Genomic DNA, 18,805 nt, shown 5'->3' with positions numbered 1-18,805 from the left:
TTTTGATTTCTTGAATGCCTCTTCTGCAAACTCTACCCACTTCCTGCCATACTCCTATCATCCACTAATTGCAATAATTGAAGCCATGTTCTCATTCTGATCTTTGCACGGGCTGTTCCTTCTGCCTGAGTTTTTCTCCTTCTTCTCCCCCACCTTCCCTTATCTATCTTTGCCTTGCTAACTCCTACTCATCCTTCAAGTCGCAGCTCCAGGATGCCTTTCTTGTATCCCTTTTTGCCCATTTTGGCTACGTATCCCCTAGTCACTAATAAACCGCTCTATATCCACTCTGGCTCCCCTAGCCCCATCACACTGATTACACTGAGTTCCATTTGCCTGTTCATCCATAGGTATACTGTGTCTGTTCTGTTCGATGCTGTATCTCCAGCTGCTAGATTTAAGCTTAGAGCACAGGAGGGCTTCATTAAGTATTTGCTGAATGAATGTGTGAATGAATGAAGGTAGTTCTTCAAACACACCAGGATCTTTCCTGTGTCATGCACATGCTGTCCCGTCTATCTGTAGTACTCCCTATACTCTATCTGTAATACTCCCTATACTCACATGAGTTACTCTGATATCTTTCAGGCCTCCTTTAGGTTTAAATACCGCTTGCTGTCTCATACAGGTGTTCTCTGACAACCAGAGTTTCAAGTAGGTTCCTACTGCCCTTATTTTTGGTGTCAGCCTGTTCTTCCATACTGCTTACTACAAGTTGTAATTACTTCAGTGACTGTCTGTTTACTCTTTTTGGTCTCTTCTCTGCACCATAATGTAAGTTCTATGAGGGCAGTGACCATGTCGGTCATGTCCACTGTTGTATTCTCAGCTCCTGGTACTCAATAAATGTTTTGTAGAATGAAAGTTATTCTGAAGCCCAATCCAGATCCCACCTTCTGCATGAAGTCCTCCCACTCCAAGGCATCCCACGCTGCCCTTTCCCTCCTCAGAATCCCTCAAGCACTCAGACTCTTCTGCAGAACTCAGGACCAACCTTAGTTTCCTGGACATCACGAACCATGTATGTCATCTTATTTTGCCAACCGTATTTTAAGGTCTCAAAGTCAGGGACCAAATTCATCATCAAAGTCTAGTCAAGGGCTGGTCACCCATCAAGTACTCAATCAATATGTCTTGGCCCAAGTTGAAAATAGATTCTCTTTTCCCCTCCCCTCCCCTTTCTAGTCCTTTCTCTTTTTTACCTGTCAGTTCAATGCTACTGGAGCCTTTTTTAATAGTCTCTAAGTTGCTCAGCTCCAAATCCACACTTCCTGAATCATTGTCATAGGCATAAGGGATCACTACTTCTTCCTGACTACAGATCCTAGGAAGAAAGAGAGGATGTGAAAAATTAGTTTTCCAGGACTGCTTCTGTCTCATCATTCATTTGAAAGCCTAAATGTCACTTTTTGAGAGAGGCATTTATTCAGCACCAATCTAGACTAAGTAGCTCCCACCATCCTGGTCCCACAGTTACCTTCTTATTTTTTTCTTTTTTTTTTTTTTTTTTTTTTTTTTGGAGACGGAGTCTCGCTCTGTCGCCCAGGCTGGAGTGCAGTGGCCGGATCTCAGCTCACTGCAAGCTCCGCCTCCCGGGTCTACACCATTCTCCTGCCTCAGCCTCCCGAGTAGCTGGGACTACAGGCGCCCGCCACCTCGCCCGGCTAGTTTTTTGTATTTTTTAGTAGAGACGGGGTTTCACTGTGTTAGCCAGGATGGTCTCGATCTCCTGACCTCATGATCCGCCCGTCTCGGCCTCCCAAAGTGCTGGGATTACAGGCTTGAGCCACCGCGCCCGGCCCACCTTCTTATTTTTTTCATAGTATTTAACCATTACCTGCAATTACCTTGTTCATTTGCTATAAACTCCATTAAAGAGAAACCTTGTCTACATGGTCACCGTTGTATCCCCAGTACCTAGCATGTTGTCAGTCTCATTACGAGTGAATGGACAGGTAAGAAATACTATGCTGCTGTTAAAAACAACGTTGGGTGTTGGTGGCTCACGCCTATAATCCCAGCACTTTGGGAGGCCGAGGCGGGCAGATAACCTGAGATCAGGAGTTTGAGACAAGCCTGGCCAACATGGCGAAACCGAGTTTCTACTAAAAATACAAAAAATAGCTGGGTGTGGTGGCGCATGCCTGTAATCCCAGCTACTCGGGAGACTGAGGCAGGAGAATCGCTTGAACTGGGAGGTGGAAGGTGTAGTGAAGCCGAGATTGCGCCACTGCACTCCACCTTGGGTGACACAGCGAGACTCCATCTGAAAAAACAAACAAACACACAAAAACCAGATTGAGGTAGAACACCTTGCCAAACTCCCTCTATCCTCCTTAACCTTTCTTTTTCTTTTTACCATAGCACGTAACACCTTCCAATATATCTTTCACTTATTTATGGTGTTCATTGTTTGTCATTTATTTCCTCCTGCTAAAATGTAAACTTCATGAGGGCAAGAATCTTTGGCTGCTTTGTTCATGAATGTATCCTAGGAGTCTAGAACAGTGACATACGGAAGTGCTCAACAATTACTGGTAGCGTGAATGACTGAGCAGGTCTCTATTTACTGAATGTTTAGCATATTTAGCATATTTAGCATATCTCTACTGAATGTTTAGCATATTTCATTAATGAATGAAAAAGCAAGCTGTCAAACAATGGATATGACACTTTTTATTAAAACAAAACAGTATTTTCACAAAAGTAATTAAGTATATGTCTATACACACAGAAACACACACACACACAAATGCTGGCATACGTGAAAAAAAAATGTATGGAGGGTGGGCATGGTGGCTCACTCTGTAATATCAGCATTTTGGGAGGATGAAGAGGGAGGACTGCTTGAGCTCAGGACTTTGAGACTAGCCTGGGCAACATGGTGAGACCTCATCTCTACAAAAAAGTAAAAAATTAGCTAGGTATGGTGGCATGTGCCTGTAGTCCTAGCTACTCAGGAGCTGAGGCAGGAGGATCCCTTGAGCCCAGGACTTTAAGACTGCAGTGAGCTATGATGGCACCACTGCACTCCAGCTTAATTGACAGAGAGAACCTGTCTCTAGAAGAAAAACAAAAGCAAAAACACTACTTATAGAATTCATTTTTTAAAATTATTTTTAATTTTTATTTTTTTTGACACAGAGTCTCACTTTGTCGCCCAGGCTGGAGTGCAGTGGTGTAATCTCGGCTCACTGCAACCTCTCTGCTTCCTGGGTTCAAGTGATTCTCCTGCCTCAGCCTCCCGAGTAGCTGGGATTACAGGTGCCCGCCACCACGCCCGGCTAATTTTTATATTTTTAGTAGAGACAGGGTTTCATCATGTTAGCCAGGCTGGTCTCAAACTCCTGACCTCAGGTGATCTGCCCACTTTGGCCTCCCAAAGTTTGGAGATTATAGGTGTAAGCCACCGTGCCCAGCCAGTAAAACAATTTTGGAAGGAAACCCCAAACCAATGAAGTTTGAACTTTGTCCTGTATGCATATATTTCTTTAATAAAAAATGAGTTCATTAAAAACAAACCCTCTAGAAGCAGAATGGTTGTGTTGTATGGTAGACTGTATAACTGACTTCTTAAGACGCTTACTGGCCACATGCTATGTTTCATGCCTATATTCCCGGTGCCTTTGGGAGGCTAAGGCGAAAGAATTGCCTGAGACTACGAGTTTGAGACAAGCCTGGGTAACATAGCAAAATCCAATCTCTACAAAAAATTTAAAAAATCTGATCTCTACAAAAAATTAGCTGAGGGTGGTGGCATGTGCCTGTAGTGCTAGTCACTCAGGAAGCCAAGGCAAGAGGATCCTAGAGTCCAAGAGTTGAAGGTGGCCGTGAGCTATGATTCCATCACTGTACTCCAGCCTGAGCGACAGATACAGACCTTGCCTCTTAGAAAACAACAACCAGTGGCTCACGCCTGTAATCCAAGCACTTCAGGAGGCTGAGGTGGGTGGATCACTAGATGTCAGGAGTTTGAGACCAGCCTGGCCAACATGGTGAAACCCCGTCTCTACTAAAAATACAAAAAAATTTCGCTGGGCAGTGTGGTGGCATGCACCTGTAATCCCAGCTACTCGGGAGGCTGAGACAGGAGAATTGCTTGAATCCAGGAGGCGGAGGTTGCAGTGAACTAAGATTGTGCCATTGCACTCCAGCCTGGGTGACAGAGGGAGACTCTGTTTCAAAACAAACAAACAACAACAAAGAAGCTGTCAATCTGTTTCCAAAATGGTTGTACCACTTTACATTTCCATCAGCAGGATATGAGAGATCCTGTGCTCCACATCCTTGCCAACATTTGTTATTGTTGGTCTTTTTCTTTTTCATGAGTCAGGTGTGGTGGCTCCCATCTGTGGCCCACAGTTAGTCACTAGGACCACAGATGCGAGCCACCACACCTGGCTAATTAAAAATATTTTTTGTAGAGGCAGGGTCTTGCTGTGTTGCCCAGACAGGTCTCGAACTCCTGGACTCAAGTGATCCTCCTACCTCAGCCTCCCAAAAGCTCTGGGATTATAGACTGAGCCACCATTCCTGGCTGCATATGCTAAGTCTGTGGTGTAAATACTCCTATCATGGCCAAAATCAAGCTACCGATACTACCTTGGGAAGAGATGTGCAATGGCATACCGCCATATATTTCCATCACACAGTTTCAACAGATATAAGCAACCACAAAAGCACAGAAAATGTAAAATGTAGTGAAATAATTAGGAAATAATGAGTTTTGTTTTCAATATAGTTTATTTCATCCTAAGTTGATATAATTTTCTAAATGGCTATATTTAACCAATTTGCAAAATTACTGAAAATTTAACAATGGACTCTCTCAAGACAGTATGAGACAACTCCAGCACACCACTGGTTGGTTGTCTTATTCTTGAGTTGGGAGAATTCTTTATATACTCTACATCAGCACTGCCCAATGGAACTTTGTGCGATAATGAAGATGTCCTATACTTTTGAGCTGTCAAAACTGATATCCACTAGTTATCTGTGGCTACTGAGCACTTGAAATGTGGCTACTACAAATGAGAGACTGAATTTTAAATTTTACTTAATTTTAAACCATTTAAATTCAAATTTAAATATCCACATAAGGCTAGTGGCTATCATAATAGACACACAGAAAGAACTGACTCTCTCCCATGTAGGATAACATGTGGGACAATAATAACGTTAATAAGAGTTATATTGTGCATACTTTATACGTTCATAAAACTGTAGTTAAAAGCACAGATTCTGGAGTCAGACTGCCTAGGTTCAAATCTGTTTCCTTCTCTTTAAAATGGGATTAGCCTGTAATCTCAGCACTTTGGGAGGCTAAGGCTGGAGGATCGTTTGAGCCCAGGAGTTCCAGACCAACTTGGGGAACAAAGCGAGATGTGGTATCTACCAAAAATAATTTTAAAAGATTAGCTGGGCGTGGTGGCGCGTGGCAGCAGTCCCAGCTACTTGGGAGGCTGAGGCAGGAGGATCGCTTGAGCCCAGGATGTCGAGGCTGCAGTGAGCTATGATCACACCACTGCACTCCAGCCCAGGCGACAGAGCAAGATCCCGTATCAATAAAAAAGGAAAGAAAAGAAATAATCTTTGTAGAGCCCTCGGCACAGTGTCGGGTTATACTGTAAACATTCAGTAATTGGCGCTAGTTATTAGAGCGGTGTTCCTGGGTGAGCCACTTCCGTGATGAGCCTGTAAAACTGGCCTAATATGTTCTCTATGAGTTACTGCATTGCTCTGCAAATCAGATAAAACGTCACTCGTAGGTCAGTTATTAACAACCCAAGGGATAATCTTTGGAAAAAACTGACATAATTTTCTTTCTTTTTTTTTTGGTGAGACGGAGATTTATTCTTGTTGCAAAGGCTGGAGTGCAATGGCGCAATCTCGGCTCACCGCATCCTCCGCCTCCGAGGTTCAAGAGGTTCACTTGCCTCAGCCTCTCGAGTAGCTGGGATTACAGGCAAGTGTCACCACGCTCGGCTAATTTTGTATTTTTAGTAATGATGGGGTTTCACCGTATTGCCTAGGCTGATCTCCAACTCCTGAGCTCAGGTGATCCGCCCGCCTCGGCCTCCCAAAGTGCTGGGATTACAGCCGTGAGCCACTGCGCCCGGCCAGAAACTGCCACAATTTACTAGAGGGGAAAAAAAAAAAAAAAAAAAAAAAAAAAAAAAAAAAAAAAATTCCCTTCTAAGCTATCCCCTCCTGTCGAGACCCTTCCTTTTCCTTTAAAATGGGCCGGGCAGCAGAAAGACGAGTGAGTGACAGCAGATGCGCCAATCAGAAGCGGCCCCGTCTCGGGCCCACCCCGAGGCCTGGCCCAACCACGTCCCGGTAGCTCCCGGAATAGGAGCGTTGCGAGACGGTCGGTTCCAAGTGGGCCTGGGCGCGGGGGGGAGGCGGGTCTGTCCTCGGGAACTGCAAGGCCCTGTGCGCGGGAGGACTGAGATCCCGGCCGCGGCTGCTGGAAGCGTCGAAGTTCAGCGGGGCCGCCGACACTGACCTGTGCTTAGAACTCATCCTGGCCCGCAGAGCCTGCCGCGAGTCCCTGGCGTCCCCTGTGGCGGGCTCTTGGAGCCACTTTCCCGAGCGGAAGTCAGCCTGCGGCTCGGACTCCGGCGGGACCTGCTCGGAGGAATGGCGCCGCCGGGTGAGGAGTTGCGCGTGGCTTATCGATAGGGCCCCACGGCCAGCACTCTTTGGGGAGAGGGCTGTCGCCCGCGGGAGGCTACTCGTCGCCGCTCGAGAGCCGGCCAGGCGGGATCCCCTTCCCCTGCGGGACAGGGGCATGGGCACAAGCTCTGGCTGGGGCGCTGTCGGGGCGAGGGTCCGAAGGAGGGCTGCGAGCTGGTGGGAGTGCCCGCGACCTGGAGGGGTTGGTGCCTGGGGGAGGGGTGCAGCGGGGAGCTACGGGTCGCCCCGAGGCCCAGCCGTGGGGACTGCGGCCGCCCTTAGCCATAGGCCTGGCCTCACTCATTCATTTCATTCGCGCGGGCTCCTGGGCCAGGCGGCCTAAGGTTCTGGTCCCGGTGCTGCCCCTTACTCCGTGTGAGTTTCGGCCAGATTGTCCTTTCGGCTGTAGTTTCCCCTTCAGTGAAAGGGGCAAAGAAAACCCCTCACTTCTCTCTGGGAGCCTGGAGCATAAGTTCTGAAGTGACACTGTGGGTGCAAACTTGCAGTCGGCCACGTATTCATTGTGTAACCCAAAGCAGGTTACTTAACCCCTCTGCACCTCAGTTTCTCATGTGTAAAGTAAGTTAGTCAAATTAGTCACGTTGTCTGCTTCGTTGAGTTGCTCTATTAAGTGAAATAATCTTCGTGCATAGTTTAGAACAGCGCATGGCCCTAAGAACTCAGTAAAGTTAACTGCATCGGAAGTTACTGAGTAGACGCCGTGCAGGGTGGAATCTCATGTAGCCTCATCGTAACTTTGGAAGCATGTACTCTTGTTACTACCATTTGACAGATGAGAAGTTGGAATCCCACAGAAGGGAACTTACTTGCCCAGGGTGACACATGAATGAGTCAGTGGCTCACCGTTTCATTATTTGAGAAGTTTAGAATAGTAAAGTGGTTAAAAGCAGACTTTGGATTCAAATTGCCTGAAGTTTGATTCTCAGCGATGTGTCCTAGGGCAGGTAACTACTTCTGAGTCTCACTTTCCTGGTCTGTGAAATGCAGAAGATAGCCACCTTACTTAGATGTGAGGATTTAATGATTTGGTGTGTGCAAAGCACAGCATAGCGTGGGCATACCCAACATGCTAAGTGCTCGACTTTTAGTCAGAAAAGTTACTGCTCTCATTAACATGGAGTGAGAAGATTAGGATTCTGACACAGGAACTGTTTTAGGGGAATTTACGGTCTAGGTGGGAAAATACTAGTCACAGCCATTCACTAGATCTTCATATATTGTGTGCCTGCCTGTACACAAGGCATTGGGGATTCAGCATTGGTGTCTTGACTCCTCTTTCTCTTAGGTCTTTCTGTCCATTGGCAGTTCTGATAGGCTTTGACTTTGAATTCTAGCCAGACTAACTCTCATCACTTCTCATCATGTTCACTGCTGTTGCCCTGGTTTGGGCCACCATCATCTTCTGGCTTGGATTATAGCGGTAATCTCCCAACCGGTGTCCCCCACTCTGTCCTTGCACCTGCATGGTCTGTTCTCCACACAGTATTGTTTATTCTCAACACGGTAATACCATTAGAGTGTAAATCAAATCACACCTCTGCTTAGAACTTTCCAGTGGCTTCCAGCCAGGTGCGGTAGCTCACACCTGTAATCCTAGCACTTTGGGAGGCCGAGGCGGGCGGATCATGAGGTCAAGAGATCAAGACCATCCTGGCCAACATGGTGATCCCCCATCTCTACTAAAAAGACAAAAATTAGCTGGGCATGGTGGCACTTGCCTGTCGTCCCAGCTACTTGGGAGGCTGAGGCAGGAGAATCGCTTGAACCCGGGAGGCTGCGGCTACAGTGAGCTGAGATCGCACCACTGCACTGCACTCCAGACTGGCAACAGAGTGAGACTCTGTCTAAGAAAAAAGAAAGAAACTTTCCAGTGGCTTCCACTGTGGTGGTACATAAGGCCCTCTGGATCTGTCCTCTGCTACCTCTGTTACCTCATCTACTTCTTAACTTTTGCTTACTCTGCTCAAGCTATACTGTCCTTGCTGATCTCAAAAAACACTGTATGTGTACGTACTCCTGATTCAGAATCTTTGCATTTGGTTTTTCTTTTCTTTTTTTTTGAGACAGAGCCCCAGACTGGAGTGCAGTGGCACCATCTCAGCTCACCGCCCACTCTGCTTCCCGGTTCAAGTGATTCTTATGCCTCAGCCTCCCGAGTAGCTGGGATTACAGGCACAAGTCACCATGCCCGGCTCATGTCTTGTATTTTTGGTAGAGATGAGGTTTCACCATGTTGGCTAGGCTGGTCTCGAGCTCCTGACCTCAGGTTATCCTTCTTCCTCGGCCTCCCGAAGTGCTGGGGTTAGAGGTGTGAGCCACCACACCTGGCCATATTGGGTTTTTCTTCTTAGCATAATTTCCCACCAGATATCTTTATGACTTGCTTCTCCTTCAGGTCTATACTCCATATGTTTATTTCTTAGGCCTTTACAGACTACTGTATTTAAAATGTAGACTTTCCCAAATATCTCTTCTGTACTTTATTTTTTTCTGTAGCACTTTTACCTTCTAATGTGATAAATAATGTTCTTATTTTTATTTATTTATTTATTTATTTATTTATTTATTTTTGCATTTGCAGGATTTAATAGAGTGAAATAGAGTGAAAACAGAGCTCCCATATAAGGGGAGGGGACCCAAAGGGGGTTGCCCAATAATATTCTTATTTCATGTGATGTCTTTTGCCACTAGAATACAGGCTCTTTGAGGATGGGAGTTTTGTTTGTTTCCTGCTGTGTTTTTAACACCGAAAGTAGTGTGTGGCACATAGTAGCTCAGTATACATTTGATGAATATGCCACATGATAGATTTTTTTCTTTTTCTTATTTTATTTTATTCATTTATTTTTATTATTTTTTTTGAGATGGAGTCTCACTGTGTTGCCCCGGCTGTAGTGCAGTGGCGCGATCTCAGCTCACTGCAATTTCCACCTCCTGGGTTTAAGTGATTCTGCTGCCTCAGTCTCCCAAGTAGCTTGGATTACAGGCGCCCACCACCACGCCTGGCTAATTTTTGTCTTTTTAGTAGAGACAGGGTTTCACCATGTTGGCCAGGCTGGTCTTAAACTCCTGACCTCAAGTGATCTGCCTACCTCGGCCTCCCAAAGTGCTGGAATTACAGGCGTGAGCTACCGCACCCGGCCGTCTTTTATTTTTTTGAGACAGGGTCTCTCTTTGTCCCCCAGGGTGGAGTGCAGTGGTGCAATCCCAGCTCACTGCAGTCTGCACCTCCCAGGCTCAAGTGATCCTCCTACCTCAGCCTCCCAAGTAGTGGGACTACAGGCACGCGCCACCATGCCTGGCTAATTTTTGTATTTTCTTTTTTATAGAGAAAGGATTTCGCCATGTTGCCTGGTCTAGTCTTGAACTCCTGGGCTCAAGCAATCCACCCGCCTCAGCCTCCCAAAGTATTGGGATTACAGACGTGAGCCACTGCCTCTGGCCAGTAGTGCCTTTTTTCAAGGATTCTAGTTCAAGCTTAATTTAACACTAAAGGCAAAAGATTTAGGGCCACTCATGTTAGCCTAGTGATTATTTGTTATTACTGTTACTTGGGTGCTAGACAATGCACTTTATCAAGAAGCAGCCCATTCAAAAGTGTTTTTTGTTTTGTTTTTTAAATAAATGAAGTAGAAATGTACCACTCCTGCAGCTCCCTGTCCCCTGGGGCATCATAGATGGGGATTAATTTTTCTTTCCATTTATTCAGCAAATATTTATTCAGTACCTGCTATGTGCCAGGCAGTGTGCAAGACTTGGAAATACTGGGATGAACAAAAGAAGCAGTCTTTATCCTCATGGAACTTACAGTTTAGCAGAGAAATCAGACATTACACTGTTAAAGTTGTGGAAAATTCCACATAGAAGTACAGATTCCTATGAGTGGATATCACAACAACAATAATAATAGTAGTAGAAGTAGTAGCTAATATTGATATAGCACTTGTTATGTGCCAGTCATTATTCTAAGTTTTTTTTTTTTGAGACGGAGTTTTGCTCGTCTCCCGAGTTGGAGTACAATGGCGCAATCTCAGCTCACTGCAACCTGTCTCCCGGGTTCAAGCGATTCTCCTGCCTCAGCCTCCCGAGTAGCTGGGATTACAGGCACCTACCATCACGCCCGGCTAATTTTTTTGTATTTTTAGTAGAGACGGGGTTTCACCATGTTGGCCAGGCTGGCCTCAAATTCCTGGCCTCAGGTGATCCACCTGCCTTGGCCTCCCAAAGTGCTGGCCTGGCCAGATCTTTCTATATTAACTCGTGCAATCATTTCTGAGGTAGATACTATTATTATCCCACTTTACACTTGAGGAAACTGAGGCACCAGCTGGTTGAATAACTGCCAAGGGCATATTGCTAATAAATGGCAGAGCTGTGATTTAAGCCTGGCCCCAGAGCCTGGGTTCTTCCTTACTTTATTGTACTGGGGACCTAATCCTAGAGAGAGCTTCTTAAGGAAGAGGTGCTTGAGCTGAATTCTGAAAGTAAAAATTAAGCAAAGTTGAGGTAGGGGAAAGCATGAAAAAATGCTGGGCAGGAACGAACCTGGCTTTTTAGAGGACAGAGAAGCCAGAGAGCAACAGATGGCAGGAAGTGCGAGGGAGGAGAGCTGGTTGAGAGGCTGACAAGGTGTGAGGATTCAGGATTGGGTTTGTCCTTAGAGGCAGAGGACTTAATGGGAATAGTAGGATAAGGCCTGTGCTTTAGATGCCTGGAGGCTGCTGGCAGGACTGTCCTTCCACCAGTTGAAGAGCAGGCTCCCTGGCTTCTCCTCAGGTTAAACCCCTGGGTTCCCTCACCCTTCCCCATGTGATTTGGTTCCCAGATCTTGGTGTGCGTCATCACTGGGACTGTGTATAGCACCTTGGAAGAGTGTGGAGTGTACTGAATGGTCGTTTCCCCCCAAGGTTCAAGCACTGTCTTCCTGTTGGCCCTGACAATCATAGCCAGCACCTGGGCTCTGACGCCCACTCACTACCTCACCAAGCATGACGTGGAGAGACTGAAAGCCTCGCTGGATCGCCCTTTCACAAATTTGGAATCTGCCTTCTACTCCATCGTGGGACTCAGCAGCCTTGGTGCCCAGGTGCCAGATGCAAAGGTAAGGCTGTTTTTGTCCTGGTGGTCAGAGTGGTTCAGGAGGACCTTCATCCCCTCACTGTATTCCTTTGGGGTGGTTCAAAACTAACTCTTGCTCATTTGAGGATAACCAAGGTTAATCCAGTATAAGAAATATTTGGCTGGGCGTGGTGGCTCACGCCTGTAATGCCAGCACTTTGGGAGGTCAAGGCAGGTGGATCATGAGGTCAGGAGTTTGAGACCAGCCTATCTAATGCAGTGAAACCCTGTCTCTACTAAAAATAGAAAAAATTAGCTGGGTGTGGTGGTGCATGCCTATAATCCCAGCTACTCAGGAGGCTGAGGCAGGAGAATCGTGTGAACCCAGGAGGCAGATGTTGCAGTGAGCTGAGATGGCGCCATTGCACTCTAGCCCAGGCAGCAGTGAGACTCAGTCTCAAAAAAAGAAGTTTATTTCAGTTTGACAGGTCTGTTTTTGTTTTTGTTTTTTTGCCTAATGTATGTTAAGGATCATGCCAGATCAGTTATTTTTAGTGGGATGTCAAGAAGAGCAAGTCATAGATCATCTAGAAACTTTTACTTCAGCTCTGGGAGTGAGACTGTTCAATACCATGTGTACTTACTAAGTGCCCCCATATGTGTGTGACATAATAAGGGAATTCAAGGTAGAAGGCACTCACATGTATTAAATAATGGTAGTCACTACATCAGGCAATTTTGAGACATGTTTTTGGACTAATGGTGAGGAAAATGCATCATGATTAAAATCTTTCCTGGATTCAGAACAGTTTTGTTTTTTTTTTTTGTTTTTGTTTTGTTTGTTTTTTTTGAGACAGAGTGTGGCTCAGCCAGGCTGGAGTGCAGTGGCATGGTCATGACTCACTGCAACCTCTGTCTCCTGGGCTCAAGCCAGCCACCTCAGCTTCCCTGGTTGCTGGGACTACAGGTGTGCACCACCACGCCTGGCTAATTTTTTGTGTTGTTTGGTAGAGATGGGGTTTCGCCATGTTGGCTAGGCTGGTCTTGAACTCCTGACCTCAAGTGATCTGCCCTCCTGGGCCTTCCAAAGTGCTGGGATTACAGGCATGAGCCACTGTGCCCAGCCCCTTGATTATTTTTAAATACTCTGTTTTATATCTTCTATTGGCTGTTTAGATCTAATTTTTTTTTTTAGTGTTTGTCTAGTTTTGTTTAGAGATTTTAATATGCATCCTTAATTTCTCACAGTATACCGTGAATTATTATTTTGCCATGTCACAAATAATGAAAGAACCCTATAACTGAATTTCCATTTAAATTCCCATTATTTCTGGTATCATTGTCATACTTTTTGTCTGTTTTGTTTTTGTTTTTGAGACGAAGACTCGCTCTGTCACCAGGCTGGAGTCCAGTGGCTCGATCTCACTGCACTGCTTGATCTCATTGCTTGATCTCACCGCAGTCGCTCACTGCAATTGCATCCCCACCTCCCAGGTTCAAGCAGTTCCCCTGCCTCAGCGTCCCAGGTAGCTGGGACTACAGGCACACACTACCACGCCAGCTAATTTTTTGTATTTTAGTAGAGATGAGGTTTCACTGTGTTGGCCAGGATAGTCTCGATCTCCTGACCTTGTGATCCACCCTCCTTGGCCTCCCAAAGTGCTGGGATTACAGGTGTGAGCCACTGCGCCCAGCCCATTGTGATACTTTTTAACCTTCTTTAAAGGATCCCAGCCTTTGCTGTCTGTTGTTCGGTGTCTCAATTTCATATATTTCAAACAGTTTGATAGTTATTTATGGTAGGAGGGGAAGTTCAATATCTTTAATTCTGTCTAGGGCAGCACTGATAGTCCCAATTGGTGTCTTTCTTTTTTTTTTCTGAGACAAGGCCTCGCTATGTTGCCCAGGCTGGAGTGCAGTGGTGCGATCATGGTGCACTACAGCCTCAAACTCCTGGACTCAGGTGATCCTTCACCTCAGCCCCCCAAGTAGCTGGGACTACAGTCACATGCCACCATGCCTAGCTAATTTTTTTTTTTTTTTTTTTTTTTTAATATTTGTAGAGACAGGGTGTTGCCATGTTGCCCAGACTTGTCTCAAACTCCTCGGGTCAAGCCATCCTCCCGCCTCTGCCACCCAAAGTGCTGGGATTACAGATGTGAACCACTGTGCCCAGCCTCCAATTGATGTCTTTTTTTGTTGTTTGTTTGACATGGAGTCTTACTGTCATACAGGCTGGAGTGCAGTTTTGCAGTCTCAGCTCACTGCAACCTCCGCCTCCTAGGTTCAAGCGACCTTCCGGCCTCAGTCTCCCAAGTAGCTGGGACTACAGGCATTCTCCACCACGCCTGGCTAATTTTTGTATTTTTTGGTAGTGACAGGGTTTTGCCATGTTGGCCAGGCTGGTCCCGAACTCTTAACCTCAGGTGATCCACCCACCTTGGCCTCCCAAAGTGCTGGGATTATAGAACCCCTCTCGGCTGCAATTGGTATCTTTCAATCCATTTCGATTGTTATTCTTTTTGATGCTCAAAATGTTCCATTTTTGCCAATGGGCCAAACTGTGTGTGTGTGTGTGTGTGAACATGCATTCATTTACACATTAGGTACAACTGTTTTTCAGTTTAACTGTAGAGTTAAATAGTTACTAGGCTGGCCATAAAGCCTGAAGTATGGCTGGGCGTGGTGACTCAAGCCTGTAATCCCAGCACTTTGGGAGGCCGAGACAGGCGGATCTCGAGGTCAGGAGATCAAGACCATCCTGGCTAACACGGTGAAACCCCGTCTCTACTAAAAATATAAAATATAAAAAACTAGCTGGGCGAGGTGGCGGGCGCCTGTAGTCCCAGCTACTCGGGAGGCTAAGGCAGGAGAATGGCGTAGACCCGGGAGGCGGAGCTTGCAGTGAGCTGAGATCCGGCCACCGCACTCCAGCCTGGGTGACAGAGCCAGACTCCGTCTCGAAAAAAAAAAAAAGCCTGAAGTATTTACCAACTGGTCCTTTACAGAAAAAGTTTGCTGATCCCAGCTATATGAGATCCAGCTTACTCAAATTTTTTCCTAACAACCAGCTCTCCGTTTCTGCCCAATGTTTTCTTCCTGTGTGTGATTCTGTTAAAGAAACAGACTTTTCCTCATGATTTCACTCTTATAAACCCTAAAGGTGAATGTACCTCCTGATAAAATTAGTTCTTCTCAAAAGTAAGAGTATACACATCAGAGTCAGTTAACCCAAGCTTTTAATTCTGGCTCCACCTCTCTGAAAAGGGAGTTATGAAGCCTACCTCACTGAATCATTGTAAGAAGAAAGTGAAATTACAGTATGCCCCTCAAAGGAAATGGTAGCTATTATCGTTCTTACACTGAAAAGGTTTGCTTCTATTTATACTTTGTTTAGGTGAGTTCAGACAGTGCCTGGCACAGACACTGTATTCACGGTGCCTTTTGTAGTGATGCTTTGTATTTCTGCTCTGGTTTTCGGTGATGTCTTTAGAGGCCCTGGGGAGAAAGAGCAAATTGACTAGAGGTTTTATATTGTGAGGTATAGGAGATAACATTGGAATAGTAATGTTGACCTTTGGCAGGATCTGAATGCAGGATGAAAAGTTTCTCCTGAAGGTTTTCAAACTTTAGTGGAACCACAGGATTCAGTGTAGGGGAGTCACGGATGAATGAGGTGCTCCCACTTCATCCAGAGCATGTCTTTTGATCTGTGTCGTGATTTGGAGTTCTGTAGGAGATTTAGGTCGAAGACATACCCCCAAAGCTATTCTCTGCCATCATCACAAGTTTGCGGGATGTTGGTTAGGGCTGAAGATGTAGATTGAGAGGCATCCGGACAGCTGCTATGCAGTGTGACTTGCGTTAATTACATGATTGGGCTGGCTGTGGCTTTATGTTTACAATACAGACACTGAAGTCAGAGAGCTTGGCTTCAAGGTGTTGACTTCAAAACTTCACACCGGAGTCACCTGTGCAGCTTCCTTAACCTTTCAAAATGTTTGTTCTGTCATCGGTAAGATGGAGACAATAATACTAAGTTTACAGGTAATGTGTGCGGGGTCGTTAGCACGTTGATGGCATGTGGTAATATGTAGTATTAACCTTATGATTAGCATGACTATATATAAATAGTAGTAGCAGTTGGTACACATTGATTGACACTGTTTTTTCAGACTGTCATCCCCACTGCTTAGCATACCTCTGACACACAGGTGTCTAACAAATATTTGAACTGTAAAACTTCAGCTCAATCAAAATGGGAGCTCTCTAAATGTGCCTGCTAATCAGAAAATAAATGAGTTAATCACATACTGCATTCTAATTGCTTATGAAATGTGCTCTGTTGATTAGGTAGTGTATGCATTATAAGTAATGGAAGAAAGGGAATTATACGGATGTTTCAGAGCTGTTGAATTTCCTCATTAGATGTGCAAACTACATAAATCCATTGAGAGAAAGTCTTCATTACTATCACTTCCGTGTAGTGGTGCATGTCCTGCTCAGCCGTTGTTGCCTTCAGCTCAGTAGAGAGAACTCCCTGGGCTCCACTAGATACACTGTTGATTGTTCTCACAGATTGATCTTTGGAGAGATTTTGGTTATTATCTCACAAGAGGTTTTAGCAGCGAAACTGGGAGAAATGGGGTTTACTGAGAATAGAAACTATGGAGACAGCAGTGTGGAATGAGAGTTGATTTTAGTTGTTAAAAAGATTACAGGCCTGTAATCTCAGCACTTTGGGAGGCTGAGGTCGGTGGATCCCTTGAGGTCAGGAGTTCGAGACCAGCCTGGCCAACACGGCAAAACCCTGTCTCTACTAAAAATACAAAAGTTAGCCAGACGTGGTGGGCATGCCTATAATCCCAGCTACTCGGGAGGCCGAGGCAGGAGAATCACTTGAACCCAGAGGCAGAGGTTGCAGTGAGCCGAGATCGTGCTGCTACACTCCAGCCTAGGTGACAGAGTGAGACCCTGTCTCAAAAAAAAAAAAAAAACAAAAGGCCGGTCACAGTGCCTCACACATGTAATCCCAGCACTTTGGGAGGCCAAGGCGTGTGGATCACGAGGTCAGGAGATCAAGACCATCCTGGCTAATAAAGTGAAACCCCGTCTCTATTAAAAATACAAAAAAATTAGCTAGCTGTGGTGGCGGACACCTGTAGTCCCAGCTACTCGGGAGGCCAAGGCAGGAAAATGGCGTGAACCTGGGAGGTAGAGCTTAAAGTGGGCCGAGATCACACGACTACACTCCAGCATGGGTGATAGAGCGAGATTCTGTCTCAAAAAAAAAAAAAAAAAAGAGTGAGCATTTTTCATTTGAGTTATATTTATATAAAACATAAGCATATCAGAATGGTGATTTTATGGATATCATTGTTTAGCTTTTTACAAGATTAAGAACATGCTGGGCACAGTGGCTCATGCCTGTAATTCCAGCACTTTGGGAGGCTGGGGTGGGAGGATCATTTGAGGCCAGGAGTTCGAGACCAGCCTGGGCAACATGGTGAGACCCCCCCCCCTTCCCGCCCAATTTCTGCAAAAAATGAAAGAAATTAGCTGGGCATGGTGGCATGCACCTCTAGTCCTAGCTACTTAGGTGGCTGAGGCAGGAAGGCAGGGAGATCGCTTGAGCCCAGGAGTTTAAGGCTGCAGTTAGCTGTGATGGCACCAGTGCGCTCCAGCCTGGGCAACAAAGCAAGACCCTGTCTCAAAAAAAAAACAAATTATTTTTACAAAATGCATCCCTTATAAAGTGTTGTGAGCACTAAATGAGATAATAAGTATAAAGTGCTTAGCATAGTGCCTGGCACATGACGAGTGCATATAGTAGTAAGTATATTTGTTTGTGGCTCAAGCACTCAGTTCATTCCTGGGGAGAGCAGAGAATGAGGCAATCTTTCAGGCAGTGATCGTTTATGGAGCCTCTGCTGTGTGCTAGACATTGTGCTAAATGCAGAGAAGACAAGAGAGCTCATTATCCACTGAGAGTACGGTAATACAGTGCTGAGTGCAAAGAGGCAGACGGGCTGTTTGTGGAAAGTACCACGGGAGTCCAGCAGAGGGAGCTGGCACTCACACTGTATGCCAAATCTTGCACAGTGGGTGTTGCCATGTGTGCTGGCTGGTGCAGGTTTCATTTGATCATTCAGCAAATATGTAGTGAGTTTCTGCTATGCACTAGGTATAGTGCTAGGCACTGGGGATTTACTCTTGAACCATAAAGAGGGAGAGGGCCCCTGCACTCTTAAGAATATATTGTCTAATAGCTGAGATAGGCATTAGTCATGTAATCAAATATATGCACGAATATTTGTAACAGTGGTAAGTTTTATGAAGGTGAAATATGTGCTGTTATAAATAGGGGACTTTTATAGGGATAGAATAGGGTACTTTGATTTGCCAGGAAAGGCTTTCCTGAGGAAATCTCCGAATTTAGATCTCATTCTGGGCTGGGTGTGTTGGCTCACACCTGTAATACTAGTACTTTGGAAGGCTGAGGTGGGAGGATTGCCTGAAGCCAGGAGTCTGAAAACAGCCTGGGCAACAAAACGAGACCCTGTCTCTACAAAAAAGTTAAAAAATTATCTGACATAATGGTGTGTGCCTGTAGTCCCAACCACTCAGAAGGCTGAGGACGGAGGATTGCTGGAGCCCAGGAGTTGGAGGCTACAGTGAGCTACGATCATGCCACTGCACTCCAGCCTGTGTGAGAGGGCAAGACCCTGTCTCAAAACAAACAAAAACAAAACAAACCCCAAACCCAAAACTCAAACCTCTCTACATCACCCTAATCTCACTCTACTTCTTAAGGGCAGGGACTTTGTCCATTTTATTTGTTGTGTATCCCCAGTTCCTAGAACAGCACCTGGCATGTGGTAGGCACTGGAGTGAAGGAAGGTATGATGGATCTGAATTCTAAAGGGAGAGGAGGAGTTAACTGTGAGACGAAGGAGGGAAGGGACTTCAGGCAGAGGGAACAGCCTGTGCGGAGGATAGAGAGCAGGTTACATTTGAGATTGAAAGGAGGAGGTGTGTGGAACAGAGT

The 18,805-nt window shown here is 45.7% G+C and overlaps 3 protein-coding genes across 17 annotated transcripts in view; 2 read left to right on the top strand and 1 right to left on the bottom strand.

Annotated features, from left to right (window-relative positions):
- The window catches only part of MROH8 (maestro heat like repeat family member 8), a 77,476-nt gene extending 70,585 nt beyond the window's left edge, over window positions 1-6,891 (bottom strand). For 2 of the 5 annotated variants that reach the window (XR_007729328.1, XM_050807033.1), the window contains exon 1: window positions 1,203-1,423. Coding sequence is in view for 4 of the 5 variants with exons in the window: in XM_050807033.1 (XP_050662990.1) it covers window positions 1,203-1,383 (181 nt within the window). In the remaining variant the exon portion in view is untranslated. Of the gene's footprint in view, window positions 1-1,202; window positions 1,425-6,508 lie in introns of those variants that run through there. The other 3 variants (XM_050807036.1, XM_050807035.1, XM_050807032.1) reach the window with 3 other exon arrangements.
- MANBAL (mannosidase beta like) overlaps window positions 1-18,805 on the top strand; it is a 634,273-nt gene that overhangs the window by 489,884 nt on the left and 125,584 nt on the right. Inside the window, exon 1 of one of the 10 annotated variants that reach the window (XM_050807396.1) lies at window positions 6,397-6,400. The exons of the other annotated variants lie outside the window; for them this stretch is intronic. The gene's annotated coding sequence lies outside the window, so the exon portion shown is untranslated. Of the gene's footprint in view, window positions 1-6,396; window positions 6,401-18,805 lie in introns of those variants that run through there. 10 annotated transcript variants of the gene reach the window in all.
- Window positions 6,577-18,805, top strand: part of RPN2 (ribophorin II) — a 59,674-nt gene continuing 47,445 nt past the window's right edge. For both annotated transcript variants that reach the window (XM_050807089.1, XM_050807088.1), the window contains exons 1-2: window positions 6,577-6,655; window positions 11,607-11,800. In XM_050807089.1, the coding sequence (XP_050663046.1) occupies window positions 6,643-6,655; window positions 11,607-11,800 (207 nt within the window). In that variant the 5' untranslated portion in view covers window positions 6,577-6,642. The remainder of the gene's footprint in view (window positions 6,656-11,606; window positions 11,801-18,805) is intronic.

Source organism: Macaca thibetana, chromosome 10, assembly GCF_024542745.1.
Source record: "Macaca thibetana thibetana isolate TM-01 chromosome 10, ASM2454274v1, whole genome shotgun sequence".
NCBI classification, from domain to species: Eukaryota; Metazoa; Chordata; class Mammalia; order Primates; family Cercopithecidae; genus Macaca; species Macaca thibetana.
Note: the sequence above shows the minus strand (reverse complement) of the source record. Positions and strands in the feature narration are given on the sequence as shown.